General features: G+C 38.3%; 3 protein-coding genes and 1 long non-coding RNA gene across 4 annotated transcripts; all 4 read left to right on the plus strand.

The window, feature by feature from the left end:
* The first annotated feature begins 1,310 nt into the window (after positions 1-1,310).
* Positions 1,311-4,078, plus strand: LOC145898536 (atlastin-2-like). The gene is made up of 10 exons (XM_082987032.1): positions 1,311-1,677; positions 1,752-1,877; positions 1,961-2,116; positions 2,176-2,232; positions 2,296-2,530; positions 2,669-2,847; positions 3,199-3,270; positions 3,324-3,569; positions 3,711-3,782; positions 3,946-4,078. The coding sequence occupies exons 1-10, from the start codon at positions 1,462-1,464 to the stop codon at positions 3,973-3,975; spliced, it is 1,389 nt and encodes a 462-aa protein (XP_082843158.1). The 5' UTR covers positions 1,311-1,461; the 3' UTR covers positions 3,976-4,078.
* Positions 4,079-5,686: 1,608 nt separating this feature from the next.
* Positions 5,687-8,682, plus strand: LOC145898535 (atlastin-2-like). Its single transcript, XM_082987031.1, has 10 exons — positions 5,687-5,942; positions 6,017-6,142; positions 6,226-6,381; positions 6,446-6,502; positions 6,568-6,802; positions 6,990-7,168; positions 7,465-7,536; positions 7,592-7,837; positions 8,330-8,401; positions 8,542-8,682. The coding sequence occupies exons 1-10, from the start codon at positions 5,727-5,729 to the stop codon at positions 8,587-8,589; spliced, it is 1,407 nt and encodes a 468-aa protein (XP_082843157.1). The 5' UTR covers positions 5,687-5,726; the 3' UTR covers positions 8,590-8,682.
* Positions 8,683-10,042: 1,360 nt separating this feature from the next.
* On the plus strand, positions 10,043-11,484 carry LOC145899183 (uncharacterized). The gene is made up of 3 exons (XR_014402469.1): positions 10,043-10,714; positions 11,013-11,115; positions 11,342-11,484. It is a non-coding gene; the product is annotated as an uncharacterized LOC145899183 (long non-coding RNA).
* Positions 11,485-11,735: 251 nt separating this feature from the next.
* LOC145898805 (sialate:O-sulfotransferase 1-like) lies at positions 11,736-16,709 on the plus strand. The gene is made up of 9 exons (XM_082987429.1): positions 11,736-12,285; positions 13,138-13,315; positions 13,378-13,448; positions 13,622-13,727; positions 14,030-14,241; positions 14,664-14,853; positions 15,187-15,422; positions 15,760-15,969; positions 16,196-16,709. Exons 2-9 carry the CDS (start codon positions 13,164-13,166, stop codon positions 16,564-16,566), a joined length of 1,548 nt encoding a protein of 515 aa, XP_082843555.1. The 5' UTR covers positions 11,736-12,285; positions 13,138-13,163; the 3' UTR covers positions 16,567-16,709.
* Positions 16,710-16,772: the final 63 nt, after the last annotated feature.

Below are 16,772 nucleotides of genomic sequence, written 5' to 3' on the forward strand. Positions count from 1 at the left end.
ACGTACAACTGTAATCTCTGCTTGTATTTGGTTCAAAATTAATTTTCTCTATACAAGGACATTTTTATGACGAACCTAAAATTTAAATACGCCCAGCTACGCAACGGAACGAAAACAAGGTTTACTGAAAGGTACATTTGTCATCATCGACGGAGTCCATGCTCAACTTGGGTCACGACCATAAGCGCCCGTCAGCCTGGGGGGAGCAGGGGGGCGACGCCCCTCCCCAGGCTATTACGCGCGTCTGTCCGCACCATGTAACTCGTCGCATTCGTAACATTCGAAAAAAAAGACCTGAAAACAATGTGTTTCTCATACTACGTACACAAAATATGTTGATCTAGTTTCGCTTGCGTAACTGATATCTGTTTTTGCAACGTCAGTCTTGCAGTATGATATGCCAACAGGTACTTGTTGGTTTCGTCGTACATCGATCTCGTGTGTTTCATCGTTAACGCCGCTCTTGTGGCGCCTATGATCACGATACAGAGTGTAACCCGTTAAAAAGTATCAGGAGATTCCAGCCCACCTGGATCAGTCACTTTTTCCCGACAAGTCGGAAAATTGAGGTTCCCGGTGTTATTTCAACTCACAATCATGCGTTTACCAGTTGCGTGTGCTGCGAAACCTGTAACCTAATGATCTCGATATGATAGCTATGATCGCCAATTATAGATTGCATGAAACATTGCTGCTCGTTCTGAATTGCAAAGGAAACCAACTTTGAGCGTTTATCACAAAAAGGAATATGGCTGTTAAGCACTCCGGTATGGTAAGGAGAAAGCTTTGCATTTTTAGCAGTAAACACGCAGTAAACGTAGAACATACATATTTTATGTTTAAATTATCTAATTTGAGCGATAATCGTAGCGCAATAATTATGCCGAAACTATTCCCATATTTTTGTACTTTCTTATTAACAGTAGGTACGTCGGGTACGTAAGCTATTCATTATGATACATGCCTACGTATTATGTTACAAAGCTAGTCAAAAGAAGCCAAGCGATCTCAGCGATGTGAAACTTAGGTACTGGATAGGCGGGAATAAGGTTGTTCTTGCGAAAGTACTCACATTTAAAACAAGTATGTAGAACGCGTGATTTGTGTCTGATTGGTTCACAAAGGTCGTCTAACGAAAATAGGATGCGAAACTTTGAACAATGGTTCGGTTGAAGCATGCTATATTTCGTTGTATAAGGTTACCCAGGAGGAATGTTTTGTTTGTCTCCGATGCTCAGAAATCCAACAGCCAGTCTGATACAGAACCAGTTTGCTGCGTTTACAGATTTACGTAGATACAGTCGTGAGGAGTTAACTCCCAACAATTGTTAGCGGGCCGGTCGTGTTTCTGAGTGAAATGAGGCAACGTTTTGTTGACACTGAAGTGGAAATTTTGATTTATACTTACATGTTACAGATTAACTTGATAAAAGCGTAGCTTCAACCTCGTTTTGTCATAAAATGGAAGTCGGAACAAGTACAAGTACTGGATCCGAATTTCATGCTAAGCAGATCGTTTCCAAATCGGAAAACGAGTTGGTGATTCACAAAGAAGTATTGAAGGAGATTCTCGCTCCGGCTTCAAACAGCCCCGTTGCAATAATAAGTGTCTGTGGTGACAAAAGACAGGGAAAATCGTTTATTCTTAACCTCCTTCTTCACTTTATCAAACAAAAGGTAAGAACAAGTTGGTGCATGTCAATGACCGCAAATGTTTGCCGACAATGTTGACGTGTGATTTTCATTTACAGTTGGGATTACCTTGTTCACAAGCGGTGATTGAAGAAGCTTTCGCATATAAAGGTGGTACTCTACGTGTTACACAAGGAATATGGATGCTAAGCACTCCGATATGGTTGGAAATGGATGGAAACAGGGTAAACAGGGGGGGGGGGCGACATAATCATTTTTATATGTACTGTAGTCACGAAAACCTTATCTACTATTTTTCGTCTTTTAGGTTGCTTTGTATCTCCTTGACAGTCAAGGCATGTTTGATTTGGAAACTTCGAAAAAGGAATGTGCACAGATCTTTGCATTATCCACAATTATGAGTTCTTTTCTTGTGTTTAATCTCATGCATCAGATTAAATCAAGCGACATAGACCATCTTGAGGTATTACGAGACTTTAAAAATATGAGTTCTTTCTTCTAAACAATGGACACACATTTTAGTTTTGGACATCCACTGCAAAGTGGGCCGAAGAAAAACGTTCTGAAACCCTTTTTCAGGTTCACAATTTTGATGTTTGGTGATGGGCCAAAGTTTTTAATATATTTATATATATTTTGTAGAATCTTCTTTTCCTATTGCGAGATTTTTCGGATCTAGATATTGGATTTGGATTGGACGGAGGCTACATGCTGTTGGACAAAATTTTTAAGGAGTGCACAAATATGGATAAGGATATAAACAAAAACATACAAAGTCTCAAAAGTCTGTTTGAAAATGTGTCAGCCTTCAACCTTCCCCATCCTGGAGAAGATGTGGCGACTCGCGGTCTTCTTTCACCGAGTATACGGATCAAAGGTATTCTTCTTTCGACTGCCGTTTATTATTTTATACGCTGTTTGCCAATTGACATTTGAATGTTATTGTGTTTTAAGGCGGTATATGGTACCTATAGTTCCTTTAAGTATAACAGCCTAATTGTATTTGTTTCGACAGACATTAAAAGCACTTTTCTAGAGAACTGCAGACACCTTTGTGATCATTTGATGTCAAATATAAAGCCCCTTCAAATAACTGGTACAACAACCACTGGTGGTGAACTGTACAAGATTATGGATGGCTGTAGTGCACTGCTTTTCGGTGACCAAGTACCTAGCCCTGGAACGCTAAGCAACGTACATAATACACAGTTGAAATTTGAAATATTTTGTAAAGTTAATTACAGAAAATAACAAGTTTAAAAAATATCCGCGCAACTCTTCTGCGTGTTTCATAAACCAATTCTGCTTAAAAAGATTCTCAAACTAACTTTAGGATATATTATCAAAACGATGTTCTCTCTGCTATGCGGACGTTTAGACAGTCGCTGGAAATAATGCATACGAGTAAAATGCACTTGGGAAAGGATAAATGTCTTGGCAACATAGTTCAAACACTATAATGTCATGTAATTTTTATTTAACAGTATGTTACAAGGAGAAGCAGTGTTCAGAACAAACATATTACCAATATTTCATGTTTCACAGGAGTTTGCTAAGTTTCAATTGAGCCAACTGATCGAACAAGAAACCAACATTTACTTAGAACGATTGAAACATGTGAGTATGTAGGAATCCTGATCAGTGTTGTTTTCATTCTTATTACGTTTTAGTGCATTGAAACTGAAATGCCCAAAAACGAATTTTTGAGGAACCACGAGACGTCGAAAACTGCAGCAATAAGTGGGTTCGAGAATGCAAGAAAAATCGGAGGAAAAGATGTAATCGATCAATACAAGTCTTATCTTGTTGCACGAATAAACAAGGAATTCGAGGCTTTGGAAGCAACTCGTGACTTACGCATTAAAGAAAAAGAATACGAAGTCTTGAAAAAAAACTTCGAAACTACCCAGGCTGAGGTACAAAGTAAAAAAAACGGATTAAACGAGATTTTACCAAAATCCTGTAAAGTTTAGTGCGAAGGTCTCCATTAGTATAGTTATTTGGAAATTGCAAAAAAATAATGTCGCGTTCTTTAACCACGCTCCTTTCTTCCATAGTTTGACTTAGTAAAGAAAAACATGACCGACATATCCAATATGAATGCTGATCTAAGGAAAGCAATCAAAAAGGTATTATTCAGTACAATATTAGATTTGCATACTGTTTCGGAAGGTCAAAAAATTACAGAAAATGTCAAAGCCACTGTATAAGCATAACATGGTTTAGAAATCCCACATACATTATTTTTATATACTACATAAAACATGTTAAGATTTTTTTCATTTGTTACAGCTGAAAAAGAACCAATGCCCAATACACTGAAGGTCAATCACTAAAGGCTTTGCACTTTTCCAATCGACGTTTTCTGTTTTGAAAAGTTATTGGTCGCCAAATATTGCGTTTTGCAATAAATTTATAAAATATTTACAAATCTTGGTTATTGAGAACTCTACACCAATGCGAAGTAACCAATAATTTTTTTTACCAGTTTCTAAAATGACAAAGCTCTGCCACATGTAAAAGTATATGCAAACCCTTTTTATATAGATTCGTAACTTCGTCAGCCAGGACACGCGTTAAAATAAAACACGATTGCCTAAGGTTACAAATTAGTGCCTCTGCCATAGGGCTGGCGCAAGCTCATTTTGCATCCCAGGTACGTTTCAGTTTTTAGTCCCATTGAACCACTTTCTACCACCAAATTTACAGATTATTGAATTGCTGTGGTAGACTACACGGTTTCGTTGCACAAAAAGGTCGTGCGTTTTGTTACGAAGTGATCCGCCCCCTAAAAAGTATGGGCTCCAGGCGATTACCCAGTTCGCCTTATTGACGCGCCGGCCCTGTCTGCACGATGGCCCCAAGCGCACTAGTTTGCAAAGCACTTCAGCCAAATAATTTGTAAACAAAGTTTATTGTTCAGCAAAAAAACAACAACAACAGAGTTTAAATTTGCTTCTGTGCGGTTGACCTCAAATAATGAAATTGCAGTCAGTATCCACGCAACCGGCATTCCTATGCTCTGCTCTCTTCCGTGTCCGAAAATACCCTTAAAGTAAAAAAGGGAGAATAGGTCAGAATTTTAAGCTCAAATGGAATGTCCTAATTTTTTGAAAACTAGTCGTCTCAAGTGTTGCCACATAATGTGCTAAGCGGCAATTTGTTGGAGGTCACGTGTTCGAAATATTGCGTAAGATCCTCTCTTGTTTGGTAAATCTCCAGATTTATCATTGGGACCCAAGGTTAAACACAATTATGCCGCGGCGGCAGCTAAATGAAAAGCAAAATTCCAGCCCTTAGTTTCGTTATAGAGTTACCCGTACAAAGACACGCGATAAGTAAATACTGGATGTGGAGACGTTACAGATTTAGCATTGCATTGAGTCTCATATAGCATTAGGTTCGAATAAAAAGAATGACCAATGACCAGACTGCAATTTTTCCAGACTGTTTAAATTTTCTACTTGAAGCGATAATCGTAGCGCAATAATTATGCCGAAACTATTCCCACATTTTTGTACTTTCTTATTAACAGTAGGTACGTCGGGTACGTAAGCTATTCATTATGATACATGCCTACGTATTATGTTACAAAGCTAGTCAAAAGAAGCCAAGCGATCTCAGCGATGTGAAACTTAGGTACTGGATAGGCGGGAATAAGATTGTTCTTGCAAAAGTACTCACATTTAAAACAAGTATGTGGCATGCGAGACTTGTGTCTGATTGGTTCACAAAGGTCGTCTAACGAAAACAGGATGCGAAACTTTGAACAATGGTTCGGTTGAAGCATGCTATATTTCGTTGTATAAGGTTACCCAGGAGGAATGTTTTGTTTGTCTCCGATGCTCAGAAATCCAACAGCCAGTCTGATACAGAACCAGTTTGCTGCGTTTACAGATTTACGTAGATACAGTCGTGAGGAGTTAACTCCCAACAATTGTTAGCGGGCCGGTCGTGTTTCTGAGTGAAATGAGGCAACGTTTTGTTGACATTGAAGTGGAAATTTTGATTTATACTTACATGTTACAGATTAACTTGATAAAAGCGTAGCTTCAACCTCGTTTTGTCATAAAATGGAAGTCGGAACAAGTACAAGTACTGGATCCGAATTTCATGCTAAGCAGATCGTTTCCAAATCGGAAAACGAGTTGGTGATTCACAAAGAAGTATTGAAGGAGATTCTCGCTCCGGCTTCAAACAGCCCCGTTGCAATAATAAGTGTCTGTGGTGACAAAAGACAGGGAAAATCGTTTATTCTTAACCTCCTTCTTCACTTTATCAAACAAAAGGTAAGAACAAGTTGGTGCATGTCAATGACCGCAAATGTTTGCCGACAATGTTGACGTGTGATTTTCATTTACAGCTGGGATTACCTTGTTCACAAGCGGTGATTGAAGAAGCTTTCGCATATAAAGGTGGCACTATACGAGTTACACAAGGAATATGGATGCTAAGCACTCCGATATGGTTGGAAATGGATGGAAACAGGGTAAACAGGGGGAAAAGCCCGACATAATTATTTTATATGTACTGTAGTCACGAAAACCTTATCTACTATTTTTTGTCTTTTAGGTTGCTTTGTATCTCCTTGACAGTCAAGGCATGTTTGATTTGGAAACTTCGAAAAAGGAATGTGCACAGATCTTTGCCTTATCCACAATTATGAGTTCTTTTCTTGTGTTTAATCTCATGCATCAGATTAAATCAAGCGACGTAGACCATCTTGAGGTGTTCATGACGTTTAAAAAAGAGTTTCTTGTTCTTTACTGGGTGTAAACACAATTCTTTTTAGTTTTGGACATCCACAGCGAAATGGGCCCAGGAAAAAGATTCCACAACCCTTTTTGAGGCACGATATTATGATGTCTGTTGTTGGGCCTAATGCGAAACATAATTTTTTTCATTGTTTTGTAGAATCTACAATTTCTGTTGCGAGATTTTCCAGACCCCGATGTTGGATTTGGGCTGGATGGAGGCAGAATTGTACTGAACAAAGTATTTGAAGATACTTACAAAATGGAGCAGGGCACAAAAGAAAATTTTCAAAGTCTCAAACGTTTGTTTAAAAATGTATCAGCCTTTAACCTTCCGCATCCGGGCAGCAAAGTATCGACCCGCGGAGCTAATTCACCAAGTATTCGCCTCCAAGGTAAGTTTCATTCTGTTCTCCATTGCTACTGTAGCGCCTTTAATTAATTCCGTTTCATCTTTCCACAATTGCTATTAGTTCCCTTTACACCAGATGTTAAATGTTATTCTAAAATAAATCCTCAACCAGACATGTCAACTTTGATAATTCTATATTTGAGTACGGATTATGTATGTATTTTATTTAGATATTCAAGGAGATTTTCTCGAGTATAGCAGAAATCTTTCAGACCATTTGCTCAAATGTAACAAACCTCTTCAACTAATGGGAACGGCAACCACAGGAAGTGAACTATACAAGATTATAGAGCACTGCAGTGAGCTGGTGTTTAGTGATGAAATACCCAGTCCTGGATCGCTAAGCAACGTAACTCTTTCAAATTAGTTTCAAAACAGAATTAAAAACCTAAGAAAAAACTCATTGAATGTGGTTGAATTATTTAGTCGACTAAAAACGTTTTCATTGCATTTCAGTTCTCAATTTTGCCAAGATCCAAAAACACAATTTTTAACTAAAATCCAAGCACAAATACTATCAATGTTACTTGAAACTGTAATTATTTATCATACATGTTTTGTCCCAATTTTGGCCAACTTTTTAAAGTCATTCAAATCAGGATATGGAATAGCATTTCACATCATTTTTTGCAAAAATTATTTAAGGTGTTTGCCACGTTTCAACTGGAGCAACTGATTGAACGGGAAACCAACATTTATGTGAAAAAAATGGATGACGTAAGTGTAGCATGATTCTTGTTGTGGATTTTTGTTTATTTTTGTTTCTGTTTAGTGCATTACAACTGAAATCTCAAAAAACGATTTCATTATGAATCACGAGTCTTTCAAGATTGCAGCAATAAAAGCTTTTGATGAGGCCAGGAAAATTGGTGGAAAACGTATCATTGAGCAATACAAATTACAACTTGAAGATCAAATAAACAAAGAATTCAAAGCTTTAGATGCAAAGCTGGACTTGCTCATAAAGGACAAAAAATTACAGGCCATGCAGAATGACTTAACCTCTACACAGGCACAGGTATCTACAAAAATGACAACATACAGAAATAACATTTTCTTCATAATCCAGCGAATAAGTCTCTTTTAAAATTTTAGATCATCACAAAAACTTTATTAATGTTAAGTGCGTGGACATTTTAAAGACGCATAAGCAATAGTTTTTATAGTAAGTCACAGACAGCGCCACTGTTTCGACTTAATAGGTATTGCAGCTATGGTGTAACTTACAACGATCACGTCAGCTAAATACATAGCGAGACTTCCAATTTCTGGTGACTATACAGCCACGATTACCCATAGAGTACCAGCCACATCCTAGCTGCACTGATACGACTTATTATCCTGAAGTAATCTTTGTATTTTGCTGAACAATAATGAATGAATTTATTTGGGCGTTACACTGCATTTTATCGCCAAGGGAACCTGTGAACTATGTTAATAATTTGCATGTTTATAAATGCAGGCCCTTAATTTTTTATAAGCGTCAGTTTTTAACATAGCTTTGCTTTAGGTTACAAAAACGCAGAAGAAAGTCACCGATCTTGAACAAGTCAATATGAATCTTCAGAATAAAATTCAACAGGTAACCACTACACTATTTTCAGTTTTTGTAACCTCAGGTTCCACAATATAATAGTTTTACTGCATCGTTAAGGGTCCTAGAGTAATCTTTACCCAACGTGCACAACGAGAACAAAAATATATTTGTATTTGTTGTTGCAGGTGGAAAAAAAAAAAAAAAAAAAACACGGGCTGAAAAAAATTTTATGACCACTCAAGGCCCACTGTCTGGACAAAGAAACTGTTTTGCGTATTCCCTTTTAGTTGAATGCATGTAATAAAAGCAGTAGGTTGTTTTGCTTTCATGAACTATGCGTTTCGGTTAGTGGCTGTCGGGTGGCTAGCAAACAATACAACAGCGGGCGAGCAAAACAACAAAATTGTACCGCGATACGCGTTGAACACCGGGAAAAGACACGTGATCAACTTCTGGATAAAGCGCCGATTACTGTAATGACATACATCATGCTACTATACTTTACAAATCACGCAACACATGTCGAACATTTTTGCAAATTGGCAAAAAAATTGGCTTAAATTTTACGATAAATTTCAGTCAACTTCACGGACACACGGTTCAAAACGTTGCAGTCGCGCGAAAAGGAAAAAGGCGTTTCGTGACGTGTTTTTCAAAATTAAGTAACCTTACCGGTTTTCGCGGGCAAAAAGTTCATCGAAAAAGGCTGTCGAATATATTGATAATATATTTGTTGAGCAATCTGAATGTCACACCGAAAACAACTTAACTGCAGCTGTCTTACAAAAGTGTGTGGATTTTATGTTTTCGAGCGTTTAAATTAAAATCACGTCATCCACGTGCCGGTTTAGCTATGTAAACAGGGAAGGTTTTTGATGGGAAAATTACCAAGCCTTTTTGGGGATTGAACGGTGGTGGCGTAATTTGATCCCCGGCTGCTGTGTTGTGAGGGTTGGTGGACGTAACCATAAACCGTTATTTTGATTGTCGCCGGTAAGCGTGGTAGGCATAGTCGCAATGAAAACCAGTTTCGTGTGTGCGAAAGAAAAGGTGGAAATGTCATGAAACTTTGTTAGCATCAGCGTTAGTGTAAAGTGCTTGACTACTTCCTGAAAGCAGGTTTGAACCTGTTTGCTCGAAAGAGGGTCTGCGACTCTTCAGATAATCTTTTAAGGTAGAGATATTCACATACTGCCAGGAAATTTGTGGATTAACAGTCGTATTCAGTAGAGAGAGACAGCATGTTGTTTAGAACACCAATGGCAAAGTGCAGTAGCAGATTGAATGAAATCTTCCTAAACGGCCAGTTGGAAACACTCAGCTTTATAGCCAAAATAGCCCATAGTTGTAACTCCATGACAAACCAAAAAATTACCGATGCTGAATGTTTGTGGCCCATTCTTACTTATGATACTAGTTCTACTATGATGATTCTGGGGCTAACTTAGAATATTGCAAAATCGAATCTTGCAGTGCAACGAACCCAAGACCAAGACCAAATACAGTTGTCAATGGAAGATCTAAATTAAAAATGTACTGCTCTTCTGGCATAAACGTACTGTATTTTACAACGTTACGTCGTAAAATACAGTACGTTTATGTCAGAAGAGCAGTACATTTTTAATTGCAATATGCCTGGCAGCAACAGGAAGATCTAAATGTTTATAAATATATCTAGTTCTCAGATATTCATCCGCAGCAAACTTGCGCAACCATTCGTAATTTAGCAATTGGTTGAATTTGTGAGATACAGCTGGATAACACGACGGGTATGGTTTTGAAAATCCGGGCTTCCAAATTCAAAGTTCTGTCCCAGGTGTTTTTTCTTGCCGCTGTCTTGGTGACAATTTACCAAACCTACACGGCAGTTATTTGGAGAGGAGCGAGGACAAAGGTTGCCGATGCAAAAGAAGTCGCTATTCGTTAAATCTTTGTTTGTGATGTCCCGCTTTAGGTTTTATGTCTCTGACAATGTATGTAAAGTTACCTTTTGCTTGTTCTGATGGCAGAGAGCCTCGAACCGCGCTTCCCGTAGTTTTCTAATCGCTACTTGCCGTGAGTCTCCTCTGATTGATTTAAGTGATGTAACGAAGCAGATCGTTTTGTCATTTTAACAATACAAGTAAGCATAAGAAAACGAGAAGGTTCATTGCAAAGTTCGGTTGGGGTTTTGCTGGAGGTTTTCCGTTTCTGATCACGCAACTTGGTCGCCAATCATTGTAATTTTAAAAAAATGTAGAAAACAACTAACCAGAAGGGACCCGAGGCAATATGGCGGTTTATACACATTTTTTTTCAGAACCCAACGCAAAACTTCCGCGAGAAGCTACAATTCAGCGGACCATGTCATTTGCGAAAGTAGGAATGTCCATAAGTGTAAAATACATGTTGTGTATTTTGTTGAACAATAATAGAAGAATTTATTTAGGCGGTTCACTGCAGTAGGACCTGTGAACTATAGGAATACACTATTCAGGCAGTGATAACAATTGCCATCTTTATAAATGCAGGCCCATAATTGTTTATAAGCGTCGTGCTTTATTTAGACCTGTCACGTTATGATAGTGCATTAAAGTGGCAATTCGAATTCACGTGTAACCATGGCAAACATAGACTAACTTTAGGTTTCCCGTAAATGATGACATTCCTGTTTCAGGCACAGATTTGGGATGCTATGACGTAAGAAATCAAACGGCGGGTGTGATTTTGAAACATCAATTGATGAATCCCGTGGGGTGCCTGCGGAGCTGCCAATTGGAGTAAGTTCGTTAAAGCATGTCACAGCCTTCGCATCCCTGATTCGGAGTGATCTGTCCTTCAGATACAATTTCAAAACAACATATAATTAGTAAAATAAGATGATGCGCAATCGTAAATCTTCTAAATTGTGGTATTTTGCATGTCTGTTTGGGCGCAAACTGACCACTGCGAGGAATAACGCTATTGAAAAGCGATTGTCTTGTAATGCATCAGGTGTTTGTGCAGAAACTTTCCGTTTGTTGCTATTGAGAATGGTGAGACTTGCAAATGTTTCGCAACGTTATCGAATGTCGAGGACCTTCTTAATCCCCAAAGCAGCTGTAATATTCCATGCAAGGGAAATAAGCTGAATATGTGCGGAGGCAAATACGCTGCAAACTTATACCTTATCAAGAATATTTTTATACATTTGGGCATTTTAAGATCGTTTCAAGCAATCAGGATTTCGTTTCAATCTTTATACTATTTAAGGTATAATGAAGCAATTTAATTTTTAAATAAGATTAATTTTTAGTGTGCATTTGGTGGATGTCAATTAGAGAAGAAATATTATGCAGGGCAAATGCATTTTTGTTTTAAGTTACAGGCCCCAGGTTAAAACAGGTTTTATTTTGCAGCTTTCAGCAAAAAAGCAGTTGACTTGCGGGTATGGGAGTGGCTAAACGTTACAAGATACGCAATAAAAAGCGGCAAGCCCTATTTGATCATGTACTACGAGGACATAGTGTCCGACCCAATTTCCAGTGTTAACCGACAGTAAATTCTAAGATTTAACGCACATGCGCATAAAGAGTTTGCTGTGTCTTGCTAATTTAGGTGCTGAAATATCACATTTGATATCTCTATTTCAGTAACCCCTGGAAAATTCACCAACCCTTTGTAGTGATTGGCGGCGTAATTCGATCCCCCACTACTAATGTTTTGTGTTGTGGAATTCGAACGATGGTGTACCTTGTTAAAAAGTTCTAGCGACTGTTGGTTGTAAGAGGGCTAGATATGCCGTTATAACCGCTAAAGAGAGATGGTTTGAAGTTATTCTTGTACAACGCTATAGTGGGTGTTCATAATATACCTGTAAATTGGTTTCAGTGAAGACAAGTCTCGCAGGTGTGAAGCTGTCATACAACTATGGAAATAGGAAGGATAATATTGGTGTGTCTATAGTGAAGGTATAGGCAAATCTTACATTGATTCTATGCTTTACATTATCCGGTTTGGGTGCAGGTCAATGTTTATTTGGGCATATGTGCAATAGGAGTCTAAAAAAGATAGTTTAAAATGTTTATTGGCATAAACTGTGATTAACTTGCAACTTATTTTACAGAAAAAGTTATCAGAGTACGAACGAATGCCAGTTCTTTGTAAAATTGGTTAAGCAGAAAAGGCGGTTTTAAACTTCATGTCATTTTGTTTGATATTAAACCTTTAGAGCACCACGTAAACATACACTTATTTGAGTCATCATTTGTGAAGCGTGTGAAGAGAATTCCTCTCGTTTTCATTTTTCCCAGATGTAAAACATCATTTCTCGTCAGATTTGTAATAGAAAATCTGCAAGGTGTGACTGTAACGCAATGAAACGATTTTGCTGCTTTACACATTTGGAAAACAGACGGACCGAAGGCTGCAGACGGAGTTAGGCTTTACTGTAGAACTCGCACAGTCTTCTGGCATCCGGCTTAAACTTTACGCCGTCTGATTTTGCAAACGTGTGTTTTAATTAATAAATAAGTCTCCTCACGGAGTTTTAAATTTAGTAGTCTACAGGAAGGACACACAAGCAGACTTAGCTTCAGTTATACCAGCCGACAGAATTCAATTGGTACGCTGCACAATTAATTGCGATCTAGCAGTGACACTTGGTGACTAATAATTTATGCAGGATATCATTCGTTTGTCAGAATTGCAGCGCACAACGAATAGTGTATTTATCAACTTAATACGGACGTTTGCAGTGTCGGCGCATAATTAAACTGTTCTTGCTACAATATTAACTTTTTTATGTTTTTTTAACTCTTAAGGTTTTACAGGAAAAACAGCTGGCAACATGTTAACAAGAAGATTAAATGTCTTTATGTGCTTGTATAAGCTTCTCGTAGCGCTGTGTTTTGTGTCAGTGGTTCTAATTACCTTATTCGGCGTTGGGCTTTTTAGTAATGTTGTGAAACGGAGGGAACACCTTAAAAATCAACCTACAAGGTGAATACGGTATCGTGTTGTTATTGACTTAAAACGAGAAGGAAACTAATCAATATTTTCAGTATGTTCAGGGCCTGCCCAATGCCTTCCGTTGATCTTTCGTTGAAAGAAGACACCAACACATTTTGCGAGAGTAAGCTTGTACAAATATGGTAAACTGAATAACGCTGTCGGTTTAAATATGTTTCCAATTGTCTGCACCGTTGGTTGCCAAATGCGCGCTCACTAAACATCAACTTATTACTTCTGATTTCCTTCTAAATATACGGTTTAATGTAACAATAACATTCTCTTAAATATTGCCAGGCACATTTCTTGGTTGTTTTGAGGAGTCAGACAAAAATAACTCAGCAGTGACACTTTATTATCAGTTAATGACGATCGAGTGGTGTATATCGTATTGTTGGTCCAAGTAAGTGTTTCCTTGATCTGATACTGTTGTGATCTTTACCTGATGTAAAAAATCGCAGCTATCTGAACAATTAGAAAGGGTTGCGAAGCAAAGTAACACTACATTGTTATAATGTTTTGTGCACAACAAGTCTACATGTATATTGTTATTTGCTGATATAGACATGATTTCATCAAGGAAATATTTTGAATACGTTGGTTGTGTCATTTTTTCCTGAGTTTCAGCAATTATTTTTGCGCTGCAGTGTCCACTGTTGTATTTTTTTTTACCAAATGGTTTAAAGTACACATACTTGTTCTCAGCGGCTACACGTACGCCGTACTAAAGAACGGAGGCACGTGTATGTGCGATCTCAAATTTGACAACATAGCCAACAAACGAGTGACGTCAGACAAATGTAACGCAAGATGTCGAGGATTAGTGAATAGGTTGCAAGAAAAGAAGGGAAAAACGGAGACTTGTGGAGGAGAAAAGAGCGTGGACGGTTATTTCATCAAAGGAAAATGTACACAGAGTGAGTACAGCTTGCCAATAGTAATTGCCGAATACGATCCAATACTTTAATGCGTATGTCAAGTTTTTTTTACGATTACAGACTTACAAGGTGTGTTTGTTAAAAGTAATAAATGCTAATATTATTGTAGGTTGCTTTCTGATCACTACACTATATGATCACATAATCTTTTTACTGTAACGCTTTTGCCTAAAGGGCCCTTTGGGTTAATTTAGCAATATGCCTGGCTGAGTCAGCAACACACTGTTAGTACGCCCATTGTTCTTTCAACGATCTTCACATTACCTGGTTACCTAAAACCTGTGAATTATCCGCTGTGTTTGTTTCAGACACATACACAGCACTTCTACTGCGGACAACATTCATTTACCATTCCCAGCTCATAATGATGAAAACCTTCTAATCGATTTGTTCATTTACAGCTCCGTTTACCGACGAGCATGTCAAGTCACGTAAAAGGGGTTGCATTCAATACTTCCAAGTCGATCTCCATGGCATTCCACACACACCCGGGTCCTCGAAGGACTGTCTGACAATATGTGAACATCAGCGAACGCCGATGGCAATATATGGTGCTGGGAATAAATGCTGGTGTGGAGAAGTGAACACAAGGTTAACTTTAAACTTTTTGTAGCGACCTTCGTAATAATTGTGTTATTTAACCTCTTTAAAATATCAGTGTAGAAAAATCCACACTTGGCAGCGGTTTGAAACAACAACATTTTTGAAAATATTAAAAGTGTGAAGTCCAGGCTTGCGATTGGCAACAAGTGGAAAATCAAACTCTAAGTTCGAGCCCCGTAGACGAACAACGAATGAATGCACTGCAATTATTTTACCTAATTTACGCAACACAAAGCTGGCACACACCATTACAACCATACTGTGTAAAACCGTAGTTCGCCTTTGGGTGTTGTACTTGGTTTAATGACTCCACGTTGTTAGAAAGGGACTTCCCCGACAAGAGGAATGCAACTCTGTTGATTCGCTGGAGATCTTCCGGACGTTGGCGGAGGACAAAAGATGCGGAAACGTTCGTCTTCTTCCCGCCGGTCAACACAACCGAACCCTTCTGACCTCCTACCCCGGATCTGGAAACACGTGGATTCGGTATTTGTTGGAAAAGGCGACCGGATACTACACAGGGAGTTATTACACAGATGGCGAAATCGCTGCATTAGGTTTGCTTTTGAAACTGGTAGTTTGTTAAATAACACGAAACCACTGCCAAAACTAGGCGATTTGATGGATAAAAAGCAGTTATACAATGACAGTGCAGGATCAACACATTTCATGGCTAACGTACGCAATTCCGAGAAGGCATCAGTTGTCAATTTTGAGGATATGATTTATCTTAAATTGGTAAATTGGTAAATTGTACTGTACACACATCATGTGTGAGGCATTGTCGCTAATATTTGAAACTGTGTACGGTACATGAGTTTATTTAAGAGCCAAAAGGTAAAACCATATTCATGTAAGTGGTTTACGATATTACCCGCAACATTTTGTTGTCAGGTTACTTGGGGGAGAATCTCAAGCCCGAAGAAAATCGAACAGACCCTTTGAAAGATCATTTGTTTAACAAACGCCCAGTCCACGCCAGCCTTCACTCAGTGATCATGGTGATACGAAACCCATACAAGTCAGTTCTCTCTTTTATAAACTTCCAAAAACTGAAGAGCAATCGACATGTTGGCCATGCAATGGAAGCGGACATCAAAGCAGGTGAATAAAATTAAGTTCCTTAAAACTAAAAATACAGGGAAGCGAAATGAACAGAACAAATTACACGATAGTTTTCGTATGGTTCGTAATAGTTGTGTACAAATCATTTAGTTTGCAACAATATTAGATTAAAACAGATAAATTATTTATTCACAAAAAAACGCAAAAATCCGATTAAATTACATTTGGCATTTTCCTTCATTTTTTAACACAAGTCATCTCACAGCCATCAACAATCGAACCATTGATGGAAAAATGGAGAAGTGGTTGATGTACCATGAAAAGGTGCTGGCAAGTAAAAAGCCAAAACTTGTTCTCTACTACGAGGACATAGTAGCCGATCCGATCTCCAACGTGCGGAAGATGGTTGAATTCCTTCCCAATCCCTTACTCCACCCGAAGAACCTGGAAGATCGACTCGCCTGTTTACGCCTGGACCTCACGGGTTTTGCCAAGCGGAAACCCCACGAGTATTCGTTTGAAATTTACCCGCAGGACGTAAGAAAAGTAATAAACGAGAAAATTAGCGACTTGCGAAAATCGCTAAAGAGGGCCGGCGTCGTTAAACCTTTACCTCAATACGAAAAAGATCTATAGTGTCTTATGTTTGATTATAAAAGTGTGTAACAAACTTTTTGTAATACATTGTATTGTGCACATCTGCTGCATTACTTCATTTGATTATCGTTGCGTATACACTTTGACTTATGTCATTACATGGTCTGCAAACTTCACAAATATTCCCAAAACGGAAGTTTGTTTCCACGAGAGTGTTTCATTTCTGTTTTCTTAAGTCTTAAGTA

Source organism: Ascidia mentula, chromosome 4 (genome assembly GCF_947561715.1).
Source record: "Ascidia mentula chromosome 4, kaAscMent1.1, whole genome shotgun sequence".
NCBI lineage: Eukaryota > Metazoa > Chordata > Ascidiacea > Phlebobranchia > Ascidiidae > Ascidia > Ascidia mentula.

Excerpts from the sequence above, each read along its gene's own strand:
- LOC145898536 (XM_082987032.1), top strand. The coding sequence starts at position 1,462 with ATGGAAGTCGGAACAAGTACAAGTACTGGATCCGAATTTCATGCTAAG. Across the intron at positions 2,117-2,175 it reads GCGACATAGACCATCTTGAG|TTTTGGACATCCACTGCAAA; the intron begins GTATTACGAGAC and ends CACACATTTTAG. Across the intron at positions 3,271-3,323 it reads ACTTAGAACGATTGAAACAT|TGCATTGAAACTGAAATGCC; the intron begins GTGAGTATGTAG and ends ATTACGTTTTAG.
- LOC145898535 (XM_082987031.1), top strand. The coding sequence starts at position 5,727 with ATGGAAGTCGGAACAAGTACAAGTACTGGATCCGAATTTCATGCTAAG. Across the intron at positions 6,503-6,567 it reads ATTCCACAACCCTTTTTGAG|AATCTACAATTTCTGTTGCG; the intron begins GCACGATATTAT and ends ATTGTTTTGTAG. Across the intron at positions 6,803-6,989 it reads ACCAAGTATTCGCCTCCAAG|ATATTCAAGGAGATTTTCTC; the intron begins GTAAGTTTCATT and ends TATTTTATTTAG.
- LOC145898805 (XM_082987429.1), top strand. The coding sequence starts at position 13,164 with ATGTTAACAAGAAGATTAAATGTCTTTATGTGCTTGTATAAGCTTCTC. Across the intron at positions 15,423-15,759 it reads TGGCGAAATCGCTGCATTAG|GTTACTTGGGGGAGAATCTC; the intron begins GTTTGCTTTTGA and ends TTTTGTTGTCAG. Across the intron at positions 15,970-16,195 it reads GGAAGCGGACATCAAAGCAG|CCATCAACAATCGAACCATT; the intron begins GTGAATAAAATT and ends GTCATCTCACAG.